This window comes from Coregonus clupeaformis, chromosome 28, assembly GCF_020615455.1.
Source record: "Coregonus clupeaformis isolate EN_2021a chromosome 28, ASM2061545v1, whole genome shotgun sequence".
NCBI lineage: Eukaryota > Metazoa > Chordata > Actinopteri > Salmoniformes > Salmonidae > Coregonus > Coregonus clupeaformis.
Genome location: NC_059219.1, coordinates 34,323,144 through 34,341,079, shown reverse-complemented (window position 1 = coordinate 34,341,079; position 17,936 = coordinate 34,323,144). Strand labels below are relative to the sequence as shown.

Genomic DNA, 17,936 nt, shown 5'->3' with positions numbered 1-17,936 from the left:
GTTCCAAGTAAGTGTCTACACACTGGAGCATTGTAATGAGATCTCAATCTTTTTTTGACAACCATTTATCTCATACTCTGTTCTTTTTGTCGTAAAGGGCTGTCTGCTTCCCGAACAGATCTGCGACCAGCTCTGCAACCCGCAGAGACCTCAGATGCAGAGCTGGTCGTTGTGGCCATAGAAGTTGAAAAGTGTAAGTTAATTACTGCAATAATGATATTTTTAAATCAAGTTTTGGATTCTGACTGACGGAAATAACCTTTTTATGTAATGTAACCTATTTTGTTTTGTCGCTGTAATATTCATCAGACTAAGGAAGGTACCTTGGGTAAGGTAGGTTTGAGTGAGAAACTCCATATCAAAGCATTTCCTGTCATGGTGCTGGTATCCCCCTCCATTATTTTCCAACTTTGATACTCATATTATTTGTAGTTGGCACTTGGTATCACTCTCCATTCTTTTCCAACTTTTATACTAATATTATTTGTAGTTGTTACTTAGTATTTTCATGATGTTACTCTCACATTGTGAAAAAATTTGCCATGTTATTTAAAAAAAATCTATAACATAGATTAGATTCCGAACACATTGTGACATTGTTTCCACTCCAATGCTCTTTTCCAGTGTTTTCCTGCTTTTCTGACATCAACCTGAGCTTAACTTGTTTCAATTCCCTAACCCTAAATCAATATATTGCTTTAACTGATTCTGTTGTCCTGATCACATTCTTGGGGAGCATAATCATCACTTTTTGCTGATTTATGTATTAGGTATGAAGCCTTGAACGTACAGGTCCCTGCACCACTGCCTCCTGCCTCCCGTCCAGCTGATGACCCATCCCGTGCCTCCCTGGACCGGGACCCCCTGAATCTATCCCAGGCTTCTGTCCATACCCTGGTGGGGTGAAGAGAAGAAGAGGGGGATGTGCCCCGGCTGTCCTTCCTGCCTCCAAGGCCTGCCCAAGAAAGTGCTGAGGTGAATAAAGTAACATCGCAAATCTTACAAAAGGTAATTGGATATTTTTATTGTGTCACCCTGGAAAATGAATCTTCCATTTATTGTACTTTGAACTCTCTTTAACTCCTCTCTCTTAATGCAGCTGCAGCTTCCAGAGAGCTAGCGGGAAACTCTCAACAAGGAGCAGCAGCGGTGGATTGGCTGGACACTGTTTACCAGGAGCAGCTCAGGGAGGTCCTTATTCATCACAGACTTGCGTCCGTGGTGGTACCCTCCCCGACCCCTTCTTTGCATGTCCGCTGTTCCTCTGGATGCCCGTTCGTATGTGGGCATTCAAGCTGACATGCACCCAGCCTGTGTGTAACACCACCCTCACCAACGCTGGGCTTTACAAGACTATCCGGAGGGTCTTGGACATCAAGGGTTGGTATCTCATGGCCACTGAGTACCTGGAGTGCCCACGGTGTAAGAAGAAGGTGGCGGGCTGGTCGCAGGACGTCCTGGGTCAGCTGGACCCTGCGCATCGCTGCCAGTTTCCAGCGATTCTGACCTACAGGTAAGTGTTAAAATGCATAATTTTATTTTTACTGCTGTAAGACAGTTGAGTACACTAAATGTCCCTCACCCTTTTCTCACTGCCCCTCTCTCCAGGCGTTCCTGTGACCTGGCAGTTGTGGGAATGCTGAGGGAGCGTGATTTGGGGAACAGTGCAACTCAGCTATACAACAAGCTGTGTGAGGGCCACAGCGAAGCCTGGATGTGATGGTCCATACAGTACCTCGGCGAGTTCGAGCACTTCCTGGCCTCGGGCACCATCCGGCCACAGTTCCCACCACTACCAGAAATGCTGGTGGTGCCCTCACCCGTCTGGCTGCTGACAGTGTACAGCATGGATGTGCTGTCGCGGCTTGCCGAGGTGAAGGCCAGGGTTACCTCTGTCTTCAGGTCCATCTTAAAGATGGACTCCACGAAGAAGGTAACACTTTTGTCACACCATATTGAAAGTATTCCATCATTTCATTCCTCCGCATCCCACTGATGCTCACTCTCTCCCCCTCTCTTTCTCTTTTCAGGTGACCAAGAAGCTCGCCGGTTATGCTTCGGACACGGCTGCCTGGGCCACAAACGTGGGGAATGAACACGGGCATGTCCTCAACCATGTCCTCACTGCTGGTGAGGGCGAGGGCCTTATGAAGCGGTACCAACTCGCTGGGGTACCACCCCCCCAGCTCATGTACGTGGACCGGGACTGTTGCTCCAGCTTTGGCGGATCGAAGACAGCTTCCATGTTTCCTGAATGGGACCAGCTCGTGGTTCGTTTTGACATCTGGCATCTGCTGCGGCGGTTCGTAGCAGGTGTCACCACCGAAAGCCACCAGCTGTATAGGGCCTTCATGCGGTAGCTGTCGTCCTGCATTTTTGAATGGGATGCAGGAGATGTCCGTCAACTGCTGGAGGCCAAGTGGTCCGAGCTGGGGAAGCTGCGAATGGTTGGCCTTATTGACACAGAGGTCTACAGCCACTTGGGGAGGAGGGAGATGACTCTTCACACAACGACAGAAGCAGCCTTTGCTCTGCTACAGTGGCCACCTGCAGCACTCCCTCACCCAGCTCAGTCAAAGGGTGCATGGCTCAGGTCAGGTTGAGGACTTCACCAAGCCTGGTGTGTACACAGGTACGTTGATCATGTCATAGGTTTGTGTAAACGTGTGATGCGTTTTTATGTCATTAAGCTTTGTGTGCTCTCCCACTACATCGCAGGGGAACTCATTGGTGTTGAGTACCTGTACGCCCAGACCACCGAGGGACCCTTGGAGGACGAGTGATTTCAGGAGGCCAGTCGCCTCGTCCTCCACCTCTGTGGCAGCCCGGTCAGGTGCCTCGTCCGCCACCGGCTGTGACCCTCCTGAGGCCCCTGAACACCAGGATTCTCCTCCCTCTGACTCCTCCTCAGGCTCTGAGGACATTGTATGTGACCAATAACATTGGAGTAGTATTACATACAAAATAACAGATGTGTTATTACAGGGAGGGGGATGAATAGGAGATAGGTCAGCTAGTTTGCTTTCCAGTGCACAGGCCTAAAACACAATGCTATTCAAAACCTAGCCTTAACCACAAACCCCTTACCTTAACTCTAACCCTATTTAGGAGCTCAAAGGAATAAGTAAACTCATATAGGGAGGGATTTCCCCTCCACCTGTTGGACCAGAAGTAATGTTACCAACACTGCTTAAAATCATTAGGAGCTATAAGGAGTCAGTCAACTAACTGGTCAGTCAAGTCATATAGGGAGGGCTTTCATTGCCACCTGCTGGATCAGAAATAAGGGAGGGGGATGAATAGGAGATAGGTCAGCTAGTTTGCTTTCCAGTGCACACAGGCCTAAAACACAATCCTATTCAAAACCTAGCCTTAACCACAAACCCCTTACCTTAACTCTAACCTTATTTAGGAGCTCAAAGGAATAAGTAAACTCATATAGGGAGGGATTTCCCCTCCACCTGTTGGACCAGAACTAATGTTGCCAACACTGGGCTTAAATTCATTAGGAGCAATAAGGAATAAGTCACCTCATCATTCAATACTTTGTTGGTTACTACATGATTCCATATGTGTTATTTCATAGTTTTGATGTCTTCACTATTATTCTACAATGTAGAAAATAGTAAAAATGAAGAAAAACCCTTGAATGAGTAGGTGTTCTTAAACTTTTGACCGGTAGTGTATATCTGAACTGAAGGGACTGATGGAGAGGGATGCTAAATAGGGAAATAGGTGAAAAAGTAGGAGGGGTGGAGAGGAGGGGGCAGATACAAGAGTTACATGTTTTGCTGTGTCATCCAGTAGTTTTTCAACCTAAACATTTGGTTTGTATTTATTCAGCCATACACACTGTATACACACATACATTCACTAATAGATGCATACACAAGTTATTCCCTAGATCTGGTGGATAACCTGCTACTTTGTCTGTTATGACTCAATAACTCAGGCGACATGAGCACATGGTTGGATGAAAACACCTATTCCAAATGGGTCAGAGTCTTGTTTTCTGTGTCTAGGTATTACTCGTTGATTTAGGATTGTCTTGAACTACAGTAGATGTTCTGTCTGATTAACAGTCAACTGAATGTAGGACAGTGGAAGTGGTGTCAAACAAACCAAACTCATGTTTTCCTGACCCCTCAATGTTGTTTTGTGTGCTCTGGGTAGTTTTAGGACATCAGTTTATCCTTCCCAAACCCCAATATTAACCATAATCTGGGAAACACACATCTGGCCTCAGATCAACATCTAGACTCTAGGGACATTGGCTTCATCTAACTCTGCTTTGTGTTTATTTTCAAAGCTGTTCCTGGTTTCCCTGTCCTTTGTGTACTTCGCCAAAGCCTTCGGGGGAAGCTACATGAAGAGTTCTATCACCCAGATAGAGAGACGCTTCGACATCCCAAGCTCACTCATAGGATTCATCGATGGCAGCTTTGAGATGGGTAGACCTAAATCCTAATTTCCTAAGTACCTAGTCCTAAAGCCGTATTTACCCAGTCCCCGAAATCAATAGATGATGTTTATTGTTCTTCAAGAGGACATCAACCCCTCGCCCTTAGCCCGAGATACTTGTCCTGAACATCTGAAAGTGTGTAAGCAGTACAGTTATAGGGCTCCACCTATTTTGGGTGTTTTTATGTGTGGTCTTGCTGCACAACCAAAATTCCTCTGGGACAAATAAGGTTGAAAGTTAAAGCACTGTGATGGGCTAGGTTGAATTTTCTCACAATCCTTTCAGATATATAATCCAAGAAATATAGGGGTTTATTTGATTCTGAACAATAAAAGCCTGTGCCCTGTGAGGTTTTGCCTTTTAACTTTAGCTCCATAAACATTACTCATTGATTATACCATGGTTGTTTCTTCTCTCTCCTACCAGGTAACCTGCTGGTGATAGCATTTGTGAGTTACTTTGGGGCGAAGCTCCACAGGCCCAGACTGATAGGGATTGGCTGTCTCATCATGGCTGCTGGGGCCTTCCTCACCGCTCTGCCACACTTCTTCCAGGGAAAGTAAGTCTACCTCTTATTTGGTTTATTGACTATCTATAGACTGTATATTTGTGCATAGTATAACCATGTAAGTAAACATAAGGCGTGACAATGAAGAATTTAAAGAAAATCTTAACACTTCTGAAGAAGTGGTACAAAAAGCAACAAAGAAATGCTTGGATATAAAGAAGGGATATGTGGCTTCACAAAACTTCTCAAAACTACTGTACCACTTTATAGAGGAAAGATACATTTCATTTCTTTCCCATGCAGGTATGTATATGAAACAACCCTGTCACATACACCTGAGGAAAACACTACAGAGAGTATTCTGCCTTGTCTGGCCAACACGAGTCATCTTGTCATAAATGATCAGGCTACAGCTGCGAGTAAAGCAGGTAACGAGTCAATCACCATCACTACAGCATCAGTCTGGCTGTGTCTGGGAACCTTGTTAGGTAAATGATTCTTATGAATTTAAGTGTAGATAAAGTATTACAGGCAAACCAGATGAGGCTAGTGGGAGGAGCTATAGGAGGACGGGCTCAATGGAATATATGGAATGGAATTAATGGAACGGTATCGAACCTATGGAAAGTACGTTTGACTCCGTTCCATTAATTCCATTCCAGAAAAGTTGATGCTACCCTATCCTAGTTATATAAGCATTTTTTTCCCAAATCCTGGTCCTAGGAACCCAAAATGGTGTACTTTTTTGTTTTTGTCCTAGCCCTAACACACCTGATTTAAATGAAAGGATTGTTGAGTGGATCAGTTGAATCAAGTGTCTTATTAATAGGGCAAAAACAAAAATGTGCACCCCTTTGGGTCCCCGGGATTAAGAAACAGTGTTCTAAGCAGAAATTGTGTTCCCACAACGTGTGAGAAGGAGGCAGGCTCGTCCATGTGGATCTATGTATTCCTGGTTAACATGCTGCGTGGGATTGGAGAGACGCCTGTCATGCTTTTAGGAGTGTCCTATCTGGACGACTACGCCCGAAAGGAGAACAATGCCATCTACCTTGGTTAGTAAAAAAAAAACTGTCAGGTGTACCATATCAACATTGGATAGTAAACATATTTTTACACTATACTGTATCTATTCAACCTCTTCCATACCACATCGCTCCCGGTTGAAGTTTCCCCTAAGCGTAGGTCTAGGATTCCCCTCCTCAATCCTAAACTTAACCATTAGTGGGGGAAATGCAAAACTGACCCAAGATCAGCAACTTGGGGCAACTTTACCCAACACTTAACACATCAAAATGTGAGCTGGTGTAACTTGATTTGTATCAAACTGTATTTTAGTCTGGCAAATCATGTTAACCTTGGTTAGAAACAACCTTTTCAGGCATTCCATATCAAAATCTTCTATCCTACAAATATCAGTAGCTGATTTAGATGTATCAGCTATGGCAAACCATATGACAAACGAATATGGCCAAACTACTGATCGGACTTCAGTTAAATCTATTGTCTTCTCTTTTGCTTGAACTGTATCTGACCAACTCTCTCTGTCTCCTCTTCCTCAGCGTGTTTACAGACTGTTGGCATCCTGGGGCCTGTATTTGGCTTCACGTTTGGCGCCTTCTGTGCCAAGATATATGTGGATATTGGCTCTGTGAATTTAGGTAACCAACCCTTGAATTAACAAATCATACATTGTCTATTTTATATAAGCTGTCTTGTGCAAATCAAGAAGAAGATCACGTGGTCTGCGGTTGTGAGGACGGTTGGACGTACTGCCAAATTCTCTAAAACGACATTGCCGCCTCGGCTTATGGTAGAGGAATTAACATTAAATTCTCTGGCAACAGCTCTGGTGGACATTCTTGCAGTCAGCATGCCAATTGCATGCTCCCTCAAAACATGAGACATATGTGGCATTGTGTTGTGTGACAAAACTGCCCATTTTAAAGTGGCATTTTACTGTCCACAGCACAAGGTGCACCTGTGTAATGATCATGCTGTTTAATCAGCTTCTTGATATGCCACACCTATCAGGTGGATGGATTATCTTGGAAAAGGAGAAATGCTCACTAACAGGGATTTAAACAAATTTGTGCACAACATTTTAGAGAAAAAAGCTTTTTGTGCGTATGGAACATTTCTGCGATTTTTTTTCTTTCTATCAGATCATGAGACGTTGGACCAACACTTTACATGTTGCGTTTAACTTCTGTGATGTTGCTAAATCATGGGAGAGGATAGTTGTTTGTGTATGGTCTGTTTGCTGATGGGTCATCTCGGTTTATTGGTTGGGACCTGTTGGGTGCTGAAGGTCATTTCTAAACCGAGAGACATTTAAATCTGTTTTCATTAAGATAGGAATTAGCCTATCTACACTACATGACCAAAAGTATGTGGACACCTGCTCGTCGAACATTTCATTCCAAGATCGTGGGCATTAATATGGAGTTGGTCCCCCCTTTGCTGCTATAACAGCCTCCACTCTTCTGGAAAGGCTTTCCACTAGATGTTGGGACATTGCTGCGGGGACTTGCTTCCATTCACAAGAGCATTAGTGAGGTCGGGCACTGATGTTGGGCGATTAGGCCTGGCTCGCAGTCTGTATTCCAATTCATCCCAAAGGTGTTCAACTGGGTTGAGGTCAGGACTCTGTGCAGGCCAGTCAAGTTCTTCCACACCGAGCTCAACAAACCATTTCTGTATGGGCCTTGCTTTGTGCATGGGGGCATTGTCATGTTGAAACAGGAAAGGGCCTTCCCCAAACAGTTGCCACAAAGTTGGAAAAACAGAATAGTCTAGAATGTCATTGTATGTTGTAGCGTTAAGATTTACCTTCACTGGAACTAAGGGGCCTAAACCGAACCATGAAAAACAGCTCCAGACCATTATTTATTCTCCATCAAACTTTACAGTTGGCACTATGCATTCGGGCAGGTAACTTTCTCCTGGCATCCGCCAAACCCAGATTCGTCCGTCGGACTGCCAGATGGTGAAGCGTGATTCATCACTCCAGAGAACGCATTTCCACTGCTCCAGAGTCCAATGTCAGCGTTCTGTGAGCTTGTGTGGCCTACCACTTCGCAGCTGAGACATTTTTGCTCATTGACGTTTCCACATCATAATAACAGCACTTACAGTTGACCGGGGCAGCTCTAGCAGGGCGAACTGACTTGTTGGAAAGGTGACATCCTATGACGGTGCCACGTTGAAAGTCACTGGGCTCTTCAGTAAGGCCATTCTACTGCCAAGGTGACGTGTATGCGGTGAACGAAGTCAAGCGCAGGACACCGAGCTACTGGCAGACGTACTTTACTAGCACAGTAAAGGAACATACAAAACAAAACCTCTTAACAGGGAGGAACAATATGCGCATACAAACAGCAACTGCCGACCTCACGGAAAACAATCACACACAACAAACAATGAGAGACAGGGATACTTAAAGGGAATTCAATGTAACATAATGGGAAACAGGTGTAAACAATAAAGACCAAACAAGACAAACACCGAAACATCGATCGGTAGTAGCTAGAACTCTGGGGACGACGAACGCCGAAGCCTGCCCGAGCAAGGAGGAGGAGCAGCCTCTGCTGAATCCGTGACATGAACGCTATGATCCCACATTGATGTCACTTGTTAAATCCTCTTCAATCAGTGTAGATGAAGTGGAAGAGACAGGCTAAAGAATGATTTTTAAGCCTTGAGACAATTGAGACATGGATTGTGTGCCATTCAGAGGGTGAATGGGCAACTCAATATTAGGAAGATGTTCTTAATGTTTTGTACACTCAGTGTGTGTATTGTCTTATCGAATTGCATTTTAATGAAAAAATATTTGCTTAGGATCTCACCTGGTGAAGGCCACAGGATTGAAAATGAATGAATGCAACAACCATGTCTCTGTCACTAACAAATACAGTCATTGGTGGTAACTCTACATTTTACACAAGGCAAGGCACACTGGGAAATATGCAAATAAGGCTTTACACTAAGCAAAGTGTTAATTTAACACTGAAAAGGGTGGACCCGTATAGACACTGGAACAGTGTTAAATGTAACACTCTCAGCGTTTATTCAACTGGAGAATTTGTTTTGTACAAACATTAGTAATGATGCTCCTTAGAGAGCTAAGACTACCAGGGATTTCTGTAGAGCTAATTGAGCCATATAACTGATTCTCCATATTTTGAGCATTATTTGATAACATTGATATTATTGATATTATTTCAGATTATAAATTCAGCTGTCCAGTTAGTTATTTTAAGGGAATGTCTGATCAATTGACCATGTTCACCATCATATTCACCCACATCTTTATCTCTGTCCTACCCACAGAGAGCATCTCCATCAACCACAAGGACTCTCGCTGGGTGGGAGCCTGGTGGTTAGGCTTCCTGGTATCTGGCTTCCTGATGCTCCTGGCTGGGATTCCATTTTGGTTCCTCCCCAATACTCTGCCTAAGCAGGGCAAGAGCCCCAGCAAAAAGAAACAGAAGGAGGACACACAGGCCAAGAACTCCTCTGACACCCAAGAGGAGGAGCAGGAGCAGGGCAGTTTCCTACCAGAGGACAATACTGAGGAGGATGCACCAAAGCCTGTCACCATGGCTGCCATGGCTAAAGGTATTGTGGGATTGGTTCCATTTAGATTCCTAGCCCCTTCACCTAGCTTCAGAGAAGGTGGGATAGGTGCTGGAAGTAGTAATGACTCCACCTTGCCCAAAGTTGAGTTTCTGCTAACTAACCTTCATCTGTCCAATACTTTCAAATCTGTGATCACAGTTGTTAGGTGCTGGGGAAAGAGGTTAGTGACTAATGGAACTGGGGCAGTAGAATTCTTGCAGTGTCCTCAATCATTGATGGACATTACAGCCTAGACAAACCTGACCCAGAGTCTGACCACTGACCCTTAACAGACCCCCACACCTGACCCCATTTAATCACTAATTTATGCGAGCTATAACACAGACACCTTAGTGCTGGTCACTTATGCTTTGGCCACTACTTGCGACAGTACAGACTCTGACTGCAGCCAAATGATTACAAATACAACATTCCATTGACCACATTTAATTTATATGGTGGATACCTTATCTATGAAATTATACTAGAGTGATCAATGTATTGTTGAAGCATGATACACCCTAAAAACATTTGATTTTCCTGCCTCCAACTATTTTGATGCTACTGAATATTACAATATGCCTTTCTCAATGCTTTCTGAATTGTATTATTTATTGTTATTTCCAGAATTTGGGCCGTCCCTGAAAAGACTGTTGCTGAACAAAGTTTACCTGCTGATCATCCTGACGTCCGTGGTGGCATTCAATGGCTTCATAGGGATGATCACCTTCAAACCCAAGTTCATGGAGCAGGTCTACGGGCAGTCTCCCTCCAAGGCAATCTTCTTGATAGGTAGGCTACAGTACAGGAGGCACACACACACACAGACACTTTATCTCTCCTTTACTCTCCTTCACTCAGAAGAAAGCCGAAGCAATGTTGTCATTGAAAGAACATGTGACTGAGATTAACATGACTACAAGTTTGTGTGTACATGTGCGGGCGGCAACTTTAAACTGAAAGAGCACTCTGAACTGTTATTAGATAGTACAGTAGCTAACCTGATTACTCACCACCACGAGTATCTAGCTCATACTGTACATGACTGTCATGCAACACCTTTCCCACACAACTTATACTCTCAGCAGTAACATTAGTGTGTTTACAATACTCTGCTATGCATTAGTTTTACACATGCTAGACATTATAAATCATACTGAAACACATTTATCCATCTATGCTTCCAAACTGAATATATTCTACTACATTCCTGACAGTCATTACAAATCTTTCTATTTAGCCTTTTGTGTTTGTTTGTAATGTATGTGGTTGTAAAATGTGATGCATGGCAAATGTACTACAAACTTGACTTGTCTGTCTCTGTCCAGGTTCAATGAACCTGCCTGCGGTGGGAATTGGGGTCATCGTGGGAGGCTATGTGATGAAGCGGTTCAAGCTGAGTATTCTGGGAGCAGCCCGACTCTCCATCTCCTCCTTCCTCTCCTTCTGCCTCCTGCTCATCCAGTACTTCCTACAGTGTGAAAACTCAGAGGTGGCTGGCCTCACCATGACCTATAAAGGGTAAGCACTGTAGTTCATAATATGCTAGTGCTATCAGAAAGTATTCATACCCCTTGACTTTTTCCACATTTTGTTGTGTTACAGCCTGAATTTAAAATGGATCAAATTCAGATTTTTTTTCTGTCCTACACACAATACCCTATATTGTCAAAGTGGAATTATGTTTTAGAAAATGTTTACAAAAAACGAAAAGCAGAAATATCTTGAGTCAATAAGTATTCAACCCCTTTTTTATGTCAAGCCTAAATTTGTTCAGTAGCACAAATTTGCTTAACAAGTCAACATAATAAGTTGCATGGACTCACTCTGTGTGCAATAATAGTGTTTAAGATGATTTATGAATGACTACCTCATCTGTGTACCCCACACATACAATTATCTGTAAGATCCCTCAGTCCAGCAGTGAATTTCAAACACAGATTCAACCACAAAGACCAGGGAGGTTTTTCCAATGCCTCGCAAAGCAGGGCGCCTATTGGTAGATGGGTAAAAGTAAAAAAAGCAGACATTGAATATCCCTTTGAGCATGGTAAAGTTATTAATTACACTTTGGATGCTGTATCAATACACCCAGTCACTACAAAGACCCAGGTGTTCTTCCTAACTCAGTTGCCGGAGAGGAAGGAAACCACTGAGGGATTTCACCATGAGCCAATTGTGACTTTAAAACAGTTACAGAATTGAATGGCTGTGATAGGAGAAAACTGAGGATGGATCAACAACATTGTAGCACCTCCATAATACTAACCTAATTGACAGAGTGAAAAGAAGGAAGCCTGTAGAGAATTACAACTATTCAAAAAAATGCATCTTGTTTGCAACAAGGCACTAAAGTAATACTGTAAATAAATTGGCAAAGTAATTCACCTTTTGTCCTAAATACGAAGTGTTATGTTTGGGGCAAATCCAATAAACTGAGTACCACTCTTCACATTTTCAAGCATAGTGGTAGCTGCATCATGTTATGGTTATGCTTGAACTCGTTAAGAACTGGGGAGTTTTTCAGGATAAAAAAGAAACGGAATGGCGCTAAGCACAGGCAAAATCTTAGAGGAAAACCTGGTTCAGTCTGCTTTCCACCAGACACTGAGAGATGAATTCACCCTTCAGCAGGACAATAACCTAAAACATAAGGCCAAATCTTGTTGCTTACCAAGAAGACAGGGAATGTTCCTGAGTGGCAAGACCCGGAAATGGTTGTCTAGCAATGATCAACAACCAATTTGAAAGAGCGTGAAAATAATAATGGGCAAATGTTGCACAATCCAGGTGTGGAAAACTCTTAGAGACTTACCCAGCAAGACTCACAGCTGTAATTGCTGCCAAAGAGGCATCTACAAAGTATTGACTCAGGGGTGGGAATACTTATGTAAATTAGATATTTAATTTTCAATACATTTGCAAAAATGTCTAAAAACATGTTTTCACTTTGTCATTATGGAGTATTGTGTGTAGAACAAATGTATTTAATCCATTTTGAATTCAGGCTGTAACACAACAACATGTGGAATAAGTCAAGGGGTATGAATACTTTCTGAAAGCACTGTAAATAAAGTAATGTTGGGTTAAGGTTAGTTCCTCTCCTTCTGCCTCCTGCTCATCCAATACTTCCTACAGTGTTGTCCTACCAAGGGTAAATACATGTACTCTAGTTCATATTACGTTAATAGAGTAAATTATTTAGTAGAAATGTTGTAATAGCTAGAGACTTACTGTTTATACACTGATTCTAAGAGAAGGCCTAAAGCACAGTGTGAGTGTGCTTCATCAAATATTATATTTTGATTGCTACAAAATCTGATTTCGCTTGACTATTGCTATTGCTATTGCTACTAAATTAGATAATATAAGATAACAAAATACAAACTTTGATCTTTGTCTTCATTATCTATGCACTGCCATATAAAACAGTTAACACAAAACATTGTCATGCTTTTGACTCATAGCTACATTGTTACCTTTGTCTCCCAGGGCTCCAGAGGTGTCTTACCAGCAGGAGAGCTTGCTGTCTCAGTGTAATATGGGCTGCTCCTGTTCCCTGAAACACTGGGACCCTGTGTGTGCCAGCAATGGCATGACCTACGCCTCCCCCTGTCTTGCTGGCTGCCAGACCTCCATTGGCGTAGGCAAGGAGATGGTGAGACATCTCATGACTAAATGTCTAAATGTGTTCTTAGTTACTCTCAACTCCTCCTACCTTGTTTATTTACACATACAGTAGATCTCACTTTTAAAACACAATACTCTCTTTAGGAACACTATGTGTGTCCATAAGGATAACATATGAGTGTAGAACTCCAGTGAACACTTCTGAATGTTATATACTATACCACACAATCAGGTGTGTTAGTACCGGGCTGGAGCAAAAACCTGCACACCCTGTGGGTCGAACCCATAACCAACTTTGATGAATTTAAAGTCACTGTTTCTCCTTCTGTTTTTCTATCTTCTCCCTCTCCTCCACAGGAGTTCCATTACTGCACATGTATGGGGGAGCTGAAGGGGAAAATGTTGGCTCTACCAACCAACATGTCAGTGATCTTGGGCCAGTGCCCCAGGAAGAGTGACTGTGACAGGATGTTTAAGTTCTACATGGCTGTCTCTGTCCTGGGGGCCTTCGTCTCTGACTGTGGGGGCACATCTGGATATATCGTCCTGCTCAGGTAAAACAAGACAATAGGATGGATGGAACTGCCCAGTTGTAGAAACAGTACCCAATTGTCATACTTGAGTAAAAGTAAAGATACCTTAATAGAAAATTACTCAAGTAAAAGTGAAAGTCACCCAGTAAACTATTACTTGAGTAAAAGTCTAAAAATATTTGTTTTGAAATATACTTAAGAATCAAAAGTAAATGTAATTGGTAAAATATACTTAAATATCAAAAGTAAAAGTATAAATAATTTCAAATTAAGCAAATCAGATGGCAAAATATATATTTTATTTATTTATTTACAGATAGCCAGGGGCACACAACACTCAGACATAATTTACAAATGAAGCGTTTGTGTTTAGTGCAGTGGTGTAAAGTACTAAAGTAAAAATACTTTAAAGTACTACTTAAGTCGTTTTTGTGGTATCTGTACTTTATTTACTGTTTATATTTGACAACTTTTATTTTTACTTCACTACATTCCTAATGAAAATAATGTACTTTTTACTCCATACATTTCCCCTGACACCCAAAAGTACTAGTTAGCAGAACAGGAAAATGGTCCAATTTACACTTATCAAGAGAACATCCCTGGTCATCCCTAGTGCATCTGATCTGGCAGACTCACTAAACACAAATGTTTCATTTGTAAATTATGTCTTAGTGTTGGAGTGTGCCCCTGGCGATCCGTAAATAATAATAAAAAAAAGAAAATGGTGCCTTCTGGTTTGCTTAAGATAAGGAATTTGAAATTATTTATACTTTTACTTTTAATACTTACAGTGGGGAAAAAAAGTATTTAGTCAGCCACCAATTGTGCAAGTTCTCCCACTTAAAAAGATGAGAGAGGCCTGTAATTTTCATCATAGGTACACGTCAACTATGACAGACAAAATGAGAAAAAAAATTCCAGAAAATCACATTGTAGGATTTTTTATGAATTTATTTGCAAATTATGGTGGAAAATAAGTATTTGGTCAATAACAAAAGTTTCTCAATACTTTGTTATATAGCCTTTGTTGGCAATGACACAGGTCAAACATTTTCTGTAAGTCTTCACAAGGTTTTCACACACTGTTGCTGGTATTTTGGCCCATTCCTCCATGCAGATCTCCTCTAGAGCAGTGATGTTTTGGGGCTGTCGCTGGGCAACACGGACTTTCAACTCCCCTCCAAAGATTTTCTATGGGGGTTGAGATCTGGAGATTGGCTAGGCCACTCCAGGACCTAGAAATGCTTCTTACGAAGCCACTCCTTCGTTGCCCGGGCGGTGTGTTTGGGATCATTGTCATGCTGAAAGACCCAGCCACATTTCATCTTCAATGCCCTTGCTGATGGAAGGAGGTTTTCACTCAAAATCTCATGATACATGGCCCCATTCATTCTTTCCTTTACACGGATCAGTCGTCCTGGTCCCTTTGCAGAAAAACAGCCCCAAAGCATGATGTTTCCACCCCCATGCTTCACAGTAGGTATGGTGTTCTTTGGATGCAACTCAGCATTCTTTGTCCTCCAAACACGACGAGTTGAGTTTTTACCAAAAAGTTCTATTTTGGTTTCATCTGACCATATGACATTCTCCCAATCCTCTTCTGGATCATCCAAATGCACTCTAGCAAACTTCAGACGGGCCTGGACATGTACTGGCTTAAGCAGGGGGACACGTCTGGCACTGCAGGATTTGAGTCCCTGGCGGCGTAGTGTGTTACTGATGGTAGGCTTTGTTACTTTGGTCCCAGCTCTCTGCAGGTCATTCACTAGGTCCCCCCGTGTGGTTCTGGGATTTTTGCTCACCGTTCTTGTAATCATTTTGACCCCACGGGGTGAGATCTTGCGTGGAGCCCCAGATCGAGGCAGATTATCAGTGGTCTTGTATGTCTTCCATTTCCTAATAATTGCTCCCACAGTTGATTTCTTCAAACCAAGCTGCTTACCTATTGCAGATTCAGTCTTCCCAGCCTGGTGCAGGTCTACAATTTTGTTTCTGGTGTCCTTTGACAGCTCTTTGGTCTTGGCCATAGTGGAGTTTGGAGTGTGACTGTTTGAGGTTGTGGACAGGTGTCTTTTGTACTGATAACAAGTTCAAACAGGTGCCATTAATACAGGTAACGAGTGGAGGACAGAGGAGCCTCTTAAAGAAGAAGTTACAGGTCTGTGAGAGCCAGAAATCTTGCTTGTTTGTAGGTGACCAAATACTTATTTTCCACCATAATTTGCAAATAAATTCATAAAAAATCCTACAATGTGATTTTCTGGATTTTTTCCCCTCAATTTGTCTGTCATAGTTGACGTGTACCTATGATGAAAATTACAGGCCTCTCTCATCTTTTTAAGTGGGAGAACTTGCACAATTGGTGGCTGACTAAATACTTTTTTCCCCCACTGTAAGTATATTTTCGCAATTACATTTACTTTTGATACTTAAGTATATTTCAAACCAAATACTTTTAGACTTTTACTCAAGTAGTATTTTACTGGGTGATTCACATTTACTTGAGTCATTTCTATTAAGGTATCTTTACTTTTACTCAAGTATGACAATTGGGTACTTTTTCCACCACTGGTTTAATGACTCTGCCAGATCAAAGGCAGTAGGGATGACCAGGGATGTTCTCTTGATAAGTGTGCGATTGGACCATTTTCCAGTCTTGCTAAGCATTCAAAATGTAATGAGTACTTTTGGGTGTCAGGGAAAATGTATGGAGTAAAAAGTAAATGATTTTCTTTAGGAATGTAGTGAAGTAAAACTTGTCAAAAATATATATAGTGAAGTACAGATACCCAAAAAAATTACTTAAGTAGTACTTTCAAGTATTTTTACTTAAGTACTTTACACCACTGGAACTGCCCACCTGTGATTGCAATCACTTTTGTATTGATTTTGTTTGCAAGCTTTGTTTACCCTCAATGTGTTGCTTTTGTTTTGTTTCAGATCTATACACCCCGATTTAAAATCACTGGCTCTTGGCATGCAGACATTGATAGTCAGAACTCTGGGTAAGTAAGATGAGTTTGTGGAGGGTATGAACACTCTTAGAACCTTGTGGAACATTCTCGAAATGTTATATTTTCCTTCAATTTCTATGGTTAAGGAACTTGAGAAAGTAAAACACTTCAGTAACTTGTGTGTGTGTTTGCAGGTGGAATCCTTCCTCCTATATACTTTGGAGCTTTGATTGACAGGACGTCTCTGAAGTGGGGTTTAAAGCGATGTGGGGGTCAAGGAGCATGCAGACTCTACGACTCACATGCATTCAGGTACAGTCAACTGAACTCAACTGATAAATGGATGGATGGATGGACTTTATTATAACCTATGTCCCTTCTCTCCCCTGTAGAATAACGTTCCTGGGTCTGATCTATGGTCTATACAGCCTGGCCTACCTGCTGTGGGGGGTGCTGTACTGGCAGCTGTCCAAGCGGCAGAAGAAGTTGGTACTGCGAAGCCAGGCCAAGGCTACAGCCCTGGAGGCCAACGGGAACAACAATCCCAATGGACATGCCATGGTCAGCATCTTTAAGAACAAAGATGATCTGGACAGGGACAGTGAGAGCACTATCTGAGATACCGAAGAGCTTTCCAAACCAATGGTTTCTGATCCTGTATTGTGCCATGCCCATGATCCACCTGAAGTGTTTTGGGGTATTTGGTGACCCACTTGTCAAATGAACAAGTCAAATTTTTGCCATAACTCGGTATAGTCTTAAGACAAGAACAAGTACATTGGTAGGAATTGGTCGCTATTTGGGAAAATTTTGCTGCTAGACCTCTTCGACCAAAGCCCTGATAGATTTACCATCCTCTTAATGTTATTAATGCAGTATTCAAAAAATATGATCCCAATGAAGTATTCCTCCATATGAGTTCATTAAAAGTAGTTTGCCAACCACAGACCGCACCTATTACGTGTCTCTATCTCTCCCTTTCCTATCAGAAGGTCCCTTGTACATACTATGAACCAAAAACCTCTTACAACTGCTTTCGAAACTCGACTTCTGTCCTATTTCGATTGCTCTCTATTAAAATTGATGTATTTGTAATTTTTTGTCAACAATCAACACATAATACTCTGTAATGTCAAAGTGAAAGATGTTTATTTAAAAAAATATATATAAATAAAGAAAATCATAACTAAATAGAGTCGTTGCATAAGTATTCAACCCCTTTG

The 17,936-nt window shown here is 42.2% G+C and overlaps 1 protein-coding gene across 1 annotated transcript; it reads left to right on the top strand.

Moving 5' to 3' along the window:
• Positions 1-1,801: 1,801 nt before the first annotated feature.
• On the top strand, positions 1,802-17,399 carry LOC121543980 (solute carrier organic anion transporter family member 1C1-like). The gene is made up of 16 exons (XM_041854105.1): positions 1,802-1,933; positions 2,031-2,356; positions 2,691-2,925; positions 4,310-4,451; positions 4,889-5,021; positions 5,274-5,398; positions 5,879-6,025; positions 6,533-6,631; positions 9,306-9,593; positions 10,221-10,385; positions 10,922-11,114; positions 13,086-13,251; positions 13,581-13,777; positions 16,700-16,764; positions 16,908-17,025; positions 17,106-17,399. Exons 1-16 carry the CDS (start codon positions 1,802-1,804, stop codon positions 17,329-17,331), a joined length of 2,757 nt encoding a protein of 918 aa, XP_041710039.1. The 3' UTR covers positions 17,332-17,399.
• Positions 17,400-17,936: the final 537 nt, after the last annotated feature.